Source organism: Salmo salar, chromosome ssa28 (genome assembly GCF_905237065.1).
Source record: "Salmo salar chromosome ssa28, Ssal_v3.1, whole genome shotgun sequence".
In the NCBI taxonomy this organism is placed as follows: Eukaryota; Metazoa; Chordata; class Actinopteri; order Salmoniformes; family Salmonidae; genus Salmo; species Salmo salar.
The window spans coordinates 23,985,065-24,000,000 of record NC_059469.1 but is presented as its reverse complement, the minus strand read 5'-3'; the positions used below and the strand labels follow the sequence as shown (position 1 = coordinate 24,000,000).

The 14,936-nt window shown below is 41.8% G+C and overlaps 1 protein-coding gene across 29 annotated transcripts in view; it reads left to right on the top strand.

Moving 5' to 3' along the window:
• The window catches only part of LOC106589744 (neurexin-1a), a 517,818-nt gene that overhangs the window by 241,414 nt on the left and 261,468 nt on the right, over nt 1-14,936 (top strand). For all 29 annotated transcript variants that reach the window (XM_045709964.1, XM_045709965.1, XM_014180038.2 and 26 more), the window contains 6 exons: nt 2,011-2,133; nt 2,584-2,727; nt 2,935-3,172; nt 3,308-3,498; nt 4,700-4,873; nt 13,787-13,906. In XM_045709964.1, coding sequence (XP_045565920.1) covers nt 2,011-2,133; nt 2,584-2,727; nt 2,935-3,172; nt 3,308-3,498; nt 4,700-4,873; nt 13,787-13,906 — 990 coding nt within the window. The remainder of the gene's footprint in view (nt 1-2,010; nt 2,134-2,583; nt 2,728-2,934; nt 3,173-3,307; nt 3,499-4,699; nt 4,874-13,786; nt 13,907-14,936) is intronic.

Below are 14,936 nucleotides of genomic sequence, written 5' to 3'. Positions count from 1 at the left end.
AAAACTGAATGATCGGTGTTACAACTAGATCTAATCCAGCCTCTGATTCTGATCCTGTACAAGCTTATTGTCTTCTGATTGATTCAAGCGTATTGTCTTCTGGTGAGGAGAGGAGAGGTTCATATTGTGCCAGATGGAAGGAGATCATTTAAAATACACTGACTGTGATTCCAGCTCTGACTTTGAACATGTTGATTGTGTGTGTGTGTGTGTGTGTGTGAGTGTGAGCGTGTGTGTGTATATGTGTGTGTGTGTGCATGTGAGTGTGTGTGTGAGTGTGAGCGTGTGTGTGTATATGTGTGTGTGTGTGTGTGTGTGAGTGTGAGCGTGTGTGTGTATATGTGTGTGTGTGTGCATGTGAGTGTGTGTGTATATGTGTGTGTGTTCGTGTGTGTATCTATTTAGTGTACATCAAATACATTCAGTGTATATACTCTGAAACTCTCAAATGAAGGAAATGAGACATAGTCACAAAGACATTTTCCTTTCTCTTCACATCCATTATCTGGTAACATGTCCTGACTTGCCATAATACTTAGTCCAGTGTCCTCACTGGGTTCCTGGTGATGTGTTAGTGGAGATAAGGCGTTGTTCTCCTCAGCCCTCAGTAGGACATATTCTACTACGGGAACTGTTTCCCGTCCTTAATGGTTTTTAATTCATAATTCATGAAGTGGGAATGCAATGCAGTGTCTTCACTTGGTCCAAACTACATATTTAAATATAAAACAACAAGCTTCAATAGTATTTTCCCTATATAACTACATTGGAGGTCCTACTCACCAGAAGCTCTCAATATTTAAAAATGAGCATTATATACATTTACATTTTTTGTAATTTAGCAGACACAATCCAGAGCGACTTACAGTTAGTACATTCATCTTAAGATAGCTCGGTGGGACAACCACATATCACAGTCATAGTAAGTACTTTTCTCCTCAATAAAGTAACTATCAGCAAAGTCAGTGCTAGTAGGAAAAGACAAGACACAAGTGTTAGTTAAAAAATATATATTATTACTAAAAAAGTTATATAGTGAGTTAGTCACTATGTTGTAAACATATCAGACTTAGGCATTGAATGGGATGCCAAACTTCTGGTAGGCTTGCTGGCAACACCAGTTGTTTTAACACATCACTTTAACGTCATGTACTCAGTTAGATGTCCCTCTTTAGAGAATCCCCTGGAAGGTTCTTTCTGGTAACACCATTGGGCGGTTTTCATTTTTTTTCCACAGTTAGCCATTAGGCAGCTATGACATCAGTAAATCCCTCTTCAAAAAATCCCAGTCCTTATTTCCTCCTGGCAGTGGACTGTCCGGGACCTAGCTTCTATGCTTTGACAAGACACTTCCCTCCCTGCCTCACAGTTACAGGGCTCAAACTAACACCTTGAATAATGTTTACTTCATGGTTATGATTTTTTTGTTGTTTCCCAACATCATTATTTACAATTCATCTGATTGAGTGAGGTGTTTTTCGTGATCACTATTATTTTTTCCTCAACATCATTATTTACAATTAATTTTATTGAGGTCAGACACAGCAGAATAAGGTTTGAAATGCCATTTACCGTTAACTAATCAAGATGGAGTTAGTTTCTCTGTCTTACCCTTATGTATTGCCAAGCCATGCCAGCATTGGGGTGGAGCTTTACTGCCACCTAGTGACATTGTTATTAATAGCACACTCATAGAAAAACAATGACAAAAATGGGTATCCAATTCAAAACAGTGTTCTGTGATTTCTGCGATTATATTTCTATAAGCAACATGTAGGTAGATGAGGTGTAGTTACACCTAATGATGTGAGAAACAACCTGAGGTGGTGTTGTGTGGGTCATGAAATATGTTCTGTTTTATAAGTATTATTTTACTCCGTCCTCTCTCTCTCTCTCTTTACCTCCCCACCCCCTCCTCCCAAACACACCCTGTCACTGCACTAACTCTGGTGTCTCTTCTCCCCGTCTCGAGGTGTGTGTTTGTTAACCAGTGTTTGGGCTGTCCTACAGGCAAGGGTCCAGAGACCATATTTGCTGGTCAGAACCTGAATGATAACGAGTGGCACACAGTGCGTGTGTTCAGGAGGGGAAAGAGTTTGAAACTCACCGTAGATGATCTTCAACCTGTAGAAGGTACAACCTCCCTCTCTCTAATTCAATGTCTATGTTTTATATGAGTGTGATACTTTTCAGGACAGTGGGCCCCTTGTAGGTAAGACACACAGTTTGACTATGGACTAGATCAGACAAAGTTGGATCTAGTCCATAATGTCTCATATACAATCGATCATTTTGGGGCTTGTTTCCCAGACAAAGATTAAACTAGTCTTGGACTAGAAAGATATTTCAATGAATATTCTCCATTGAGCATGCTTTGTAGTACAGGATTAGTCTTAATCTGTGTTGGGAAGCCGGCCCTGTGTGTATAAACCCATTGTGTTCCACGTACCTTTCTACTAGTGGACAAGTGTGGCTCCAGACCTTTAGGAGGTGAGAGTGGCATGTGTCCTGCTGGAGACATGAATGACCTCCCTCCACCCATGTCTCCCCCCCCCTCTCACCCTCCCTTCTGTCAATCAAAAGGTCAAATGGCAGGTGACCACACCCAGTTGGAGTTTCACAACATTGAGACGGGTATCGTGACGGAGAAACGATTCATGTCCATGGTGCCTTCCAACTTCATAGGCCACCTCCAGAGCCTCTCCTTCAACGGCATGGCCTATATAGGTACGTAGCCCAGAGGTTAGGGAGGTGGACCAGTAACTGGAAGGTCAACGGTCCAAGTCCTGGGCTGGGTGTTGGAAAAAGTGGGACTGAACTGGCTACTGGAGGTTTGCTTGTGTCGGATCATTAATACTACTAATGTCGTGCTCTTAACCCCAGAGGTGTGTGTGAGACAAAAAATATAAAGTATCTATTCTATTTTTCCTACAGACCTGTGTAAGAACGGTGACATTGACTACTGCGAGCTCAACGCCATGATCGGCTTCAAGAACATCATTGCTGACCCGGTCACGTTCAAGTCACGGTCGAGCTATTTGGCCCTGACCACCCTGCAGGCCTACTACTCTATGCACCTGTTCTTCCAGTTCAAGACCACCTCGTCAGATGGACTCATACTGTTCAACAGCGGGGACGGAAACGACTTCATCGTGGTTGAGCTGGTCAAGGGGTAGGTTGTCAAGACATACTGTAGGTTAGTCATTCATATTGAAGGCTTAGGCGGGTTGTGTGTGTTTGTGCGTGTGTGCGCAGGCGTGCGCGAGTGTGTGTCTGCATCATTATTCATGTGAATGTCTTTTTCCAGCTACCTGCACTACGTATCAGACCTGGGGAACGGAGCTCACCTGATCAAGGGCAACTCCAACAAGCCCCTGAATGATAACCACTGGCACAACGTCATGATCTCCCGAGACACTAACAACCTCCACACCGTCAAGATCGACACCAAGATCACCACCCAGACCACCATGGGAGCCAAGAACCTGGACCTGAAGGGTAGGCTGCCTGGGGCTGGGGGTTTATGTTCTAAACATACTTTACACTCTGACAGAGGGTGGTACTATTGTTATTGCGTTGGGGTACAGTGTCTCAGAGGAGCCAGTTGACTGTTACTTGTCTGCTGTTTGACAGGGCTAGTGGATGTCTTTCAAAGAAGATCAGAGGAGAGGAAAATCAATGTTACATTGAACTGTGAAGTATCCTATCAATGGAATTACTGTATCACAAGGCCCATCACTATATATAGTGGCACAACCCATGCCCACTATTATTCTCTGTTCTGTTCATTTTCCCTATTCACTCTGTCCTTCCCTCCCTGTTCATTTTATTTTATGTGGCTCTCAAACTGGAAGAAAATTCTCAACAATCATTTTTACAGGCTAAATTCCTGTCCAATCATTCAAAATGGTTAAATTTCAGTTTCATTACAAGGGTTCTATTTCTTGCTGTAAATGTTTTTTTATTTCATGGTTATGATTTTGTCTTAACACATTTCTACTCTTTGAAGTTGAAATGTGATCTATGCCACATAACTCACTATTTAAAAAATGTGTTGGCAGTGTCAAAAAGGCCCTGAAATGAGAAAGCAACATTTTGAAGAGTAAAAATGAGTAAAAATGTTAAACAGCAGAGAACTACAAAAAATGAAATTCAAGCAAATTCAAGCGTTTTATTAACGTCTTAAAAAAATAAAGTATTGTTTTGAAATGATTCTCCAATAGCAGATCAAGTCTAATATATATATAATTTATTTATTTTTTATCCGGGAACATATGCATACTTTAAGGCATATTCTAATTTCTAGACTAGAAACATAGCACTGTGCCTGTACAGTGTATACAGTTTATATCAGTAGCTATTATTGTCCACCAGGGGTCAGTGATTCCAAACTAGTCTACTGTGTTTTATTGAACAGCAATGCATCAATATTTCTGTTCTTTACCTTTTGTCATTCTGAATAGTAGAAGTAATGCTGGTTGTATTATAGACACCAGTTATCACCTCATCAGTGATATATTAACCATTCCTGTCCATTCGTATGCCCCCTCATATGTACTTACTTAATCCTCTTCATTCCTCTGAAAAATACAAGGATTCAATGAGAGAGCACCACTGTTGCCTATCCGCTGCTTGCTTGGAGATTGGGTTCCTTGACAGGCCACTATCCTTCATCTTTTTCCTACCCTGTCCTTCACAGGTGACCTGTATATTGGTGGCGTGGCCAAAGAGACATACAAGGAGCTTCCCAAGCTGGTGCACGCCAAGGAGGGCTTCCAGGGTTGCCTAGCATCGGTGGACCTGAACGGACGCCTCCCGGACCTGATGTCGGACGCCCTTGCATGTGTGGGCCAGATAGAGAGAGGCTGCGAAGGTAAACACACACACACACACACACACACACACACAAACACACACACACACACACACACTAGGGTGGGCCATCCTCTTCTTTCTGTTCTGGGTAGAAATTAAGTGCTAACATTAAGTGATTTGATAATAGTCAAATCAAATCATTGTCAAATCAAAATTTGTGATCAAATCGGAGTTGTTGTTACTGTGACATTGTGAATGTTTTCCTCTCAGACATGTTTATTTTCTGTGCCCTGGACCACACATGGTTTTAAAATACAGACAAACAACTTCAGGGTTTTTTCCAGTTTGATTTGACATCGGTGATCTCTCCTCTAAGATGACTTCTGCAGGGCTTCTTTGCTGGTTACAAATCGAGGAAACGTAGACAATAACTTCTAAATCCTCCAGCCTGTGAAAGTGTGAACACTTTTCCCTGTTTGTCCACAGTCCAGGTGTCTGCTCAGCCCCCCCCGTCCCCACCCCCCACACACACACACACACACACATACACACAGAGACACAAACACGGTCATGTACACCGACCCACCACAATATCAACACACTTTGGCATGTCATTTACCATGTTAATATCCATCAAGTATGTTGGTAGGCTGAATACTTCAAAATCTGCCAGTCCTCTACCCTCGTCAGTTCGGATTCTTTTGGCTACAGGGTAATCAGATTACTGCCACTAACAACATTTGTATTGATAGTGTTATCCCATTCTACTGCACTGCTCTGCCCGGCTCCACACACACACACACACACACACACACACACACACACACACACACACACACACACACACACACACACACACACACACACACACACACACACACACACACACACAGACACACAGACACACAGACACACACACACACACACACACACACACACACACAGTGTTCCTTGCATGCTTAGTCTGAGTGTTTGCCAGAAGCAATCCTCTTGAATTATGGATGAGAATTTTGTTGCATAAATGAATATAATTTGACCTTCGCATGCATTCCAAATAACTCCCTAACCCCTGTATGGTACACTACTTTTGATCAGGCCCCATAAGGCTCTGGTAAAATGTATTACACTATATAGGGAATAGGGTGCCATTTGGGACACAGCGTTAGCATTGTGTTTGCAACACTTCCAAAATCAATATTTGATGTATTTGTCAACGTCCTTCTCACTTCGGTTTTCATTTCACATTTCAAAATATCATCCTCCTCCACTCTTTCCCTGTTCTATTTTTCTATGTATATGAGGACAATGCTATGACACAGATTTTTTTTCTCCCTGTTTTAACGTCATCGTTCTTTTTTGTACCCGGGTAGTACCCAGGTAGCTTAGTAAACTGTTCCACAGAACTGCAGCAGATAATAATAATAAAATAAAAAACAGTTATAATATTCTGTAGCAGAGTACAGGATAATACAGTTATAATATTCTGCAGCAGAGTACAGGATAATACAGTTATAATATTCTGCAGCAGAGTACAGGATAATACAGTTATAATATTCTGCAGCAGAGTACAGGATAATACAGTTAATAATCTGCAGCAGATTACAGGATAATACAGTTAAAATATTCTGCAGCAGATTACAGGATAATACAGTTATAATATTCTGCAGCAGATTACAGGATAATACAGTTAAAATATTTTGTAGCAGAGTACAGGATAATACAGTTATAATATTCTGCAGCAGATTACAGGATAATACAGTTATAATATTCTGCAGCAGATTACAGGATAATACAGTTATAATATTCTGCAGCAGAGTACAGGATAATACTTAAGTGATAATACCAGAGAAGCCGGTGTTTGGAGGTTATATTGAAACGGGTGTTGTTGGCAAACCGGGTTACAACATTTTCAAACAATGACTTACATATTTTCATTCAAAACGTTATGTTGATTAATTTATTCATACTATTTCATCCTTCCACAAGATATAGTCCCGACACAAATCTCCCAAGCCGGCTGGTCATTCGTTCTATTGGTTCGGTTGCCAGAGACGCGACCCAGTTGTTCAGTCTTTTTGTTCTTTGTCTATGGACGCGAGCTAGTCATTCGTTCTAAATGTTCCATTGCCATACTGGCTGGCAACGTTCTTATCCCTTGCTTGCTAGCTAACCAATTACAGCTAACTAACTTACAGTCACGTCAAACAGTGCAGCCAGAATAACAGCAAAGTAGCTGCATTTGTTTAATCTGTTTTCTTGTGGCATTTATTTGGATACATCCATAGCAATGAGCTAAGGATGCGCAATTTCGTCTGGCGTAGAAAATGTGTTCTCTCATCAGGACACTTGTTCAGAGGAGCTAGCCAACAACACAGCTAACACACTCACTTCAAACTGAAGCTATAAAGACAGCAAACTAGCTGCACTTCGTTCTGTTTGACCTGTTTTCTAATGCTAGTTCTTTGCATATATCCATAAAGATTATGCTGATTCATGATTTCAACTGGCGGAGAAATGCTGCCTTCCTGTCACTCATCCTGACTCCCGACACGTTCATTACTATGGGACATCTGGAAATCGAATTAGAATATTGAAACAATGTTGCAAATGTTGGAGAGACAAACAGCAAGGTTTATACAAATCTCCCGCTGTTGTAAATGAAATGCTTGTCTAAAAGAAATGTGAGAAAATGTCTAGATGCTTTTTATAGTGGAGATCAAGTTTATAAATTGCCTGGCTGGGCTGATGAGACGGTGGATTGCACAGTCAGATGGAACAGAGTAAATAGGCATTTTAACATTATAGATTTAGCCGTTGGTGACTTGTGGATTAGACACCGGCTGGAATGCGGTTTTAACCAATCAGCATTCTGGATTAGACCCAACAGTTATACTTGTCTGCAGCAGAGTACAGGATAATACAGTTATTCAAGCTTCCAAAGGAAGATACACAATAGGAATAGACACATAGTGGAACAACTCTGTGTAGGTCTGAGTGACTGAGTGACTAAATCAAATCAAAGTTTATTTGTCACGTGCGCCGAATACAACAGGTATATATACAAACTTACAGTGAAATGCTTACTTACAGGCTCTAACCAATAGTGCAAAAAAGGTGTTAGGTGAACAATAGGTAAGCAAAGAAATAAAACAAGAAAGGACAGAATGTGATTTACAGTTTTTGTATTATTATAGTTTGTATTTTATTTTAATATTAAACTTCCCCCACCCCTATCTCTCTTCGGAGCACACACATATATGTTTTTGTTTTTACAGCTTTTTTGTTACATATACATACAGTTTACATATCACACTTTACATATACATTCTATATACATGATACTTCTATATACAGCAATCCAATCACATAGCAATAATACATTACCCATAGCAATAATACATTACCCATAGCAATAATATATTACCCATAGCAATAATACATTACCCATAGCAATATACATTACTGAACATGTGATTGTACGTCTACTAAAAGTACACTTCCTTCACCTCAAAGAACCATTAAAAAGTATACACTTGTAATGACCAGACATTCTCTTGCTTTTATTCTCCTCTCTTTTATATTTCTGAATCATTCAAGGCTATTTCTCGACGAAAGTGTTTCGCTAAATCATTCAGCACATTCTCTCCTTTCTGCTTCCTCCTACAGGACTTACTTGACTTGTTTGTTACTTTGTCTCTCTGTCATCTCTCCGTCTTCTCCTGTCTCTATCTGTTTCTCTCTGTTAATACAATCTGTGACAACATTTCAGTGCTTTACTAACATCTGGTATATTTTGCCTTTTCCTTTCCTTATTGTTTCGCTGACTTGATCAAGTTTCATTGATGAAAGCTGACTTGCAAGGTAGATAGCTTCTGTTTGTTTGATACAGACCGCCCCAACCGTCCACGAACCCCTCACACCCCCCAACCCTCCACAGCCACCACTTCCACCTCTCTTCACATCCTCACCCCTCCACAGCTACCACTTCCATCTCTCTTCACATCATCACCCCTCCACAGCCACCGCTTCTACCTCTCTTCACATCCTCACCCCTCCACAACCACCACTTCCACCTCTCTTCACATCCTCACCCCTCCACAGCCACCACTTCCACCTCTCTTCACATCCTCACCCACCATAACCACCACTTCCACCTCTCTTCACATCCTTACCCCTCCACAACCACCACTTCCACCTCTCTTCACGTCCTCACCCCTCCACAACCACCACTTCCACCTCTCTTCACATCCCCACCCCCCATAACCACCACTTCCACCTCTCTTCACATCCTCACCCCCCCATAACCACCACTTCCACCTCTCTTCACATCCTCACCCCTCCACAACCACCACTTCCACCTCTCTTCACATCCTCACCCCCACAACCACCACTTCCACCTCTCTTCACATCCTCACCCCTCCACAGCCACCACGTCCACCTCTCTTCACATCATCACCCCTCCACAACCACCACTTCCACCTCTCTTCACATCCTCACCCCTCCACAGCCACCACTTCCACCTCTCTTCACATCCTCACCCCCCATAACCACCACTTCCACCTCTCTTCACATCCTTACCACTCCACAACCACCACTTCCACCTCTCTTCACATCCTCACCCCTCCACAACCACCACTTCCACCTCTCTTCACATCCTCACCCCCATAACCACCACTTCCAACTCTCTTCACATCCTCACCCCCCATAACCACCACTTCCACCTCTCTTCACATCCTCACCTCTCCACAACCACCACTTCCACCTCTCTTCACATCCTCACCCCCCCACAACCACCACGTCCACCTCTCCTTCACATCCTCACCCCTCCACAACCACCACTTCCACCTCTCTTCACATCCTCACCCCTCCACAACCACCACTTCCACCTCTCTTCACATCCTCACCCCCCCACAACCACCACTTCCACCTCTCTTCACATCCTCACCCCTCCACAACCACCACGTCCACCTCTCTTCACATCCTCACCCCTCCACAACTACCACTTCCACCTCTCTTCACATCCTCACCCCCCATAACCACCACTTCCACCTCTCTTCACACAACCACCACTTCCACCTCTCTTCACATCCTCACCCCTCCAACTCAACTCAGGGTGTTACATCACTCCCATGTCATAAGGAATGGGCTTCAGCCCCATAGGGGATACAAGGCTCACTCACCTGTCCAATCCTAAACTGACCCCTAGATCCTACAGCTCTGAGAGGATTTGACAAATGTAAGCAACATATAAATAGCTCCACCTTACCCTCTGATAGGCTAGGTGGAAGTTTCACCAAGTTTCCTATAACAATTAAATGCTCTCGGATTTCCACAAGTGCATAGAGCGTAGGGTCTAGGGGACGATTTGGAAGTGGATCCCCACCACCATCTTGTATGACAGCCTATGGGTCTCTTGTTATCGTCTCACAGTCACTTATGTTGTACTTACTATAGTTTATTGTATTCACTGCACTCATGTCTATTTTGTCACATATGGTATACATTTTATATACCATTATTTTATTGCATTATTTTATTATTTTATTGCATGGCTCATAGTCTTCCTAACAACATATACATGTTGCCCACTGTATGCATGGGTTTGCACCAAATATTTATATCAATGTGCAATTTTGAATCCAAATAGATGGGGTCTTACAGTAGCTACCTCATGTTTGTAAGATAAATATCAACCGTTGTTACCTGTGTGAAGTGTGTCAAATTGTACTTTGCTTATCAGTGTAAATACTATTATTTCAATACTATATTTGTTTTATTCAGTATTTATTGATGTTGTATATGGGGCAGTAGGATGAAAACATGTACATAAGTGTTAATTCACAAAGCAACCATTTTTTATTGAATAAATACATGAATAAATAACCATAATTAAACGGACACTAATCATTAAAACTAGTCACTACTTCCACAACCACTAAAACTAATAAAAGTGACAAAAAATGTGCAATAAGATACTGTCGGCCTAATATACAATAGCATTATGGGACAAAGTAAAAGGTTATAAACTTCACACTTTTGAGAACTGAAATATGTAGTAGTATATTAACTAATAGTCATATATATCATTTGTAATTCACCATAATCACCATTGTAACAACATGTATCATTATCCAAGATAATCTCATTCATAATCTCAGCATAACAAACTGAACCATGTTACATAACTCTGTTTAACATCCATACTAACCCTGTGTCATTCCACTGGCATTAACACAGCCTACAGAGGGGCTGACTGACATGGCTGACAGACTACAAAGCAGACTAACTAACAGCCTGGCAGACAGATGACATGGCAGACTGCCTGACTGACTGGTTGACAGACTACATAGCAGACTGGCTGACAGCCTGGCAGACAGATGACATATAGGCAAACAGACATATAGACAAACATACATATAGACAAGCAGACATATAGACAAACATACATATAGACATATAGACAAACAGACATATAGGCAAACAGACATATAGACAAACAGACATATAGGCAAACATACATATAGACAAGCAGACATATAGACAAACAGACATATAGACAAACATACATATAGACATATAGACAAACAGACATATAGGCAAACAGACATATAGACAAACAGACATATAGATAAACAGACATATAGACAAACAGCCATATTGACAAACAGACATATTGACAAACAGACATATAGACAAACAGACATATAGTCAAACGACAGACATACAGACAGAGGTAAAGACAGACAGACAGACAGACAGACAGACAGACAGACAGACAGACAGACAGACAGACAGACAGACAGACAGACAGACAGACAGACAGACAGACAGACAAACAGACATATAGACGGACGGACGGACGGACGGACGGACGGACGGACGGACGGACGGACGCAGACAGACAGACAGACAGACAGACAGACAGACAGACAGACAGACAGACAGACAGACAGACAGACAGACAGACAGACAGACCTAGAGTATTGACAGACAGAGGTAAAGATAGACAGACAGACAGACAGACAGACAGACAGACAGACAGACAGACAGACAGACAGACAGACAGACAGACAGACAGACAGACAGACAGACAGACAGACAGACAGACAGACCTAGAGTATTGACAGACAGAGGTAAAGATAGACAGACAGACAGACAGACCTAGAGTATTGACAGACAGAGGTAAAGATAGACAGACAGACAGACCTAGAGTATTGACAGACAGAGGTAAAGATAGACAGACAGACAGACAGACAGACAGACAGACAGACAGACAGACAGACAGACAGACAGACAGACAGACAGACAGACAGACAGACAGACAGACAGACAGACAGACAGACAGACAGACAGACAGACAGACAGACCTAGAGTATTGACAGACAGAGGTAAAGATAGACAGACAGACAGACCTAGAGTATTGACAGACAGAGGTAAAGATAGACAGACAGACAGACCTAGAGTATTGACAGACAGAGGTAAAGATAGACAGACAGACAGACCTACAGTATTGACAGACAGACATACAGACCTACAGTATTGACAGACAGACATACAGACCTACAGTATTGACAGACAGACATACAGACCTACAGTATTGACAGACAGAGGCTAAGAACGTTGTCTGAGACATTGTTGTTCAATGCTAATAGCTGCTGATGATGATCTTTACCTTTTTTTTTGCATTACTAAAGATGACTGAAGTTTTTAGACCCTCCACAAGAGACAGATCCCAGATTGTCTCAGATCCTGTTTTACTTACCACTTTATCTACCCAATGTGTGCTCTCTTGTGGACAGATGTAATTAACCATAACTGGTACTGTCGGGAAGGAATGGGATGTGTAGGCTAACAAGCAGCAGTGGCTCCGGCATAAGGTTTTTTCATCACTGGTTATTTGGAGAAATCACAATGTCGCAGGTGTTAGCATCTTTCTCAATTTCCAAAGGGGAGGGAACATTCAGCCCGTAACTTGCAAAGGAGAGGGTGGAACTCCTCGTTCCGGTGCCGCTCCTTGTTTTAGCATCTATTCATCTCTTCTCTTAACATGTATGGATCCAGAACTTATTCAAGCAGCTGACCAATTACGTGAGACTTTAGTTCTGATTTTAGATGACCCTCTGTGTTAGATTTCTCTTGCCATGTAAAAAAAATGCACGAACGGAAACATATATCTAATCCCTCACGAAGTGATCGAAACCTCTGAATGGCTCCTCTGTCTCTTTTTCTGATTGGATACACCGGCTACTTCCCTTTTTCTACATTTGACCTGCGGTGCTCTTTCTTTTTGACTCAAGAAACAATAAAATGTGTTGCTATGGTTTCCCTTTCTTTCATAATAATGTTGGTTCTTTCCTAAAAACACTGGTGAGGCTGTAAGAACATAATAACTATGTGAATAAATAAGCAAGAATACCTTAAAACTCACTAAAACAAAAGACAATCTCTGTAAATGCAACATAAATATTATTTAAACCTGTCTTAAAAAACTCACTGCTTGACTGTTCAATGAGTGTTTTCCATGTCTCTGTATAAGTGCATGTGTTCGTCTTTGTGTGTGTGTGTGTGTGTGTGTGTGTGTGTGTGTGTGTGTGTGTGTGTGTGTGTGTGTGTGTGTGTGTGTGTAAGGTTTTTCTGTGTGTAAAGTGTTAGTGTGTGAGGGAGCGAGAGAGAGAGAGAGTGAGAGAGAGGGGAGGATAGAGGGACAGAGAGAGAAGTATGTTTGTCTCAGTATGTCATTTGTCAGTATGTAAAATGTGTTTCATACTGTATGTGGGTAAGTGGATTACAAGAATGAAGTTGGATTATGCTTTTAATCGTATTTACGTGTTTAATTCTCTCATCACATATACACATACATTTGGTCAAATCTGATTACATATTTTAAGTAATCCCTCCCTCCCCTTCCTTACTTCCCTCTCCCCCCTCCCACTCCCCCTCCCTCCCTCCCTCCCTCCCTTCCTGTGCCCAGGCCCCAGTACAACGTGCCAGGAGGACTCGTGTGCAAACCAGGGTGTGTGTCTGCAGCAGTGGGAGGGGTTCAGCTGTGATTGTAGCATGACTTCTTTCGGAGGGCCACTCTGCAACGACGGTAAGACACACATCATTCTTACCCCCTGTTTGTGTGTACTGTAAACACAGCTGTACCCCCCTGTCTATGTGCTCACACACTCTTCGACACACACCCTTACCCCAATCTACTTAATAAATAAATAATATAATCAAATGTCCATTTAGCAGACACTTGTATCCAAAGTGACTGCACACCTATACACACCCTTCTAATGTATATCTATCTGTATTGCACACACATCAACCCCTATGTACAGTACCAGTCAAAAGTTTGGACATGCCCACTCATTCCAGGGTTTTTCTTTATATGTACTATTTTCTATATGAAAGAACACATATGGAATCATGTAGTAACCAAAAACAACAACAACAACAAAAAGCGTTAAACAAATCAAAATAGATTTTATATTTGAGATGATTCAAAGTAGCCACCCTTTGCCTTGATGCCAGATGTGCACACTCTTTGCATTCTCTCAACCAGCTTCATGAGGTAGTCACCTGGAATGCATTTCAATTAACAGGTGTGCCTTGTTAAAAGTTAATTTATGGAATTTCTTTCCTTCTTAATGCGTTAGAGCCAATCAATTGTGTTGTGACAAGGTAGGGGTGGTATACAGAAGATAGACCTATTTGGTAAAAGACCAAGTCCATATTATGACTGTTACGAACCGGCTCAAAGTTCATAACAAAAGGGAGACAACGTGGAGACAAGGAATAGAACAAATATATTTATTAACTAAGGTAACCAAAATACAAATAAACATAGTGTGTCTGCATGGAGAGAGTCTCCTCCATGAATGTGGAAGAGGTGCCTTTATCCTGGGACACACCCGGGCCCAGGTGTTTCCCATGTCGCTGACGACCCTCCCAACTCCGCCCACCGGCATCCTAATAAGGAAACAAGAGCAAAGAGAGAGAATACTGCAGACAGCGTGGGAGGGTCGTCACATGACAAGAACAGCTCAAATAAGCAAAGAGAAACAACAGTCCATCATTACTTTAAGACATGAAGGTCAGTCAATCCGGAAAATGTGAATAACTTTGAACGT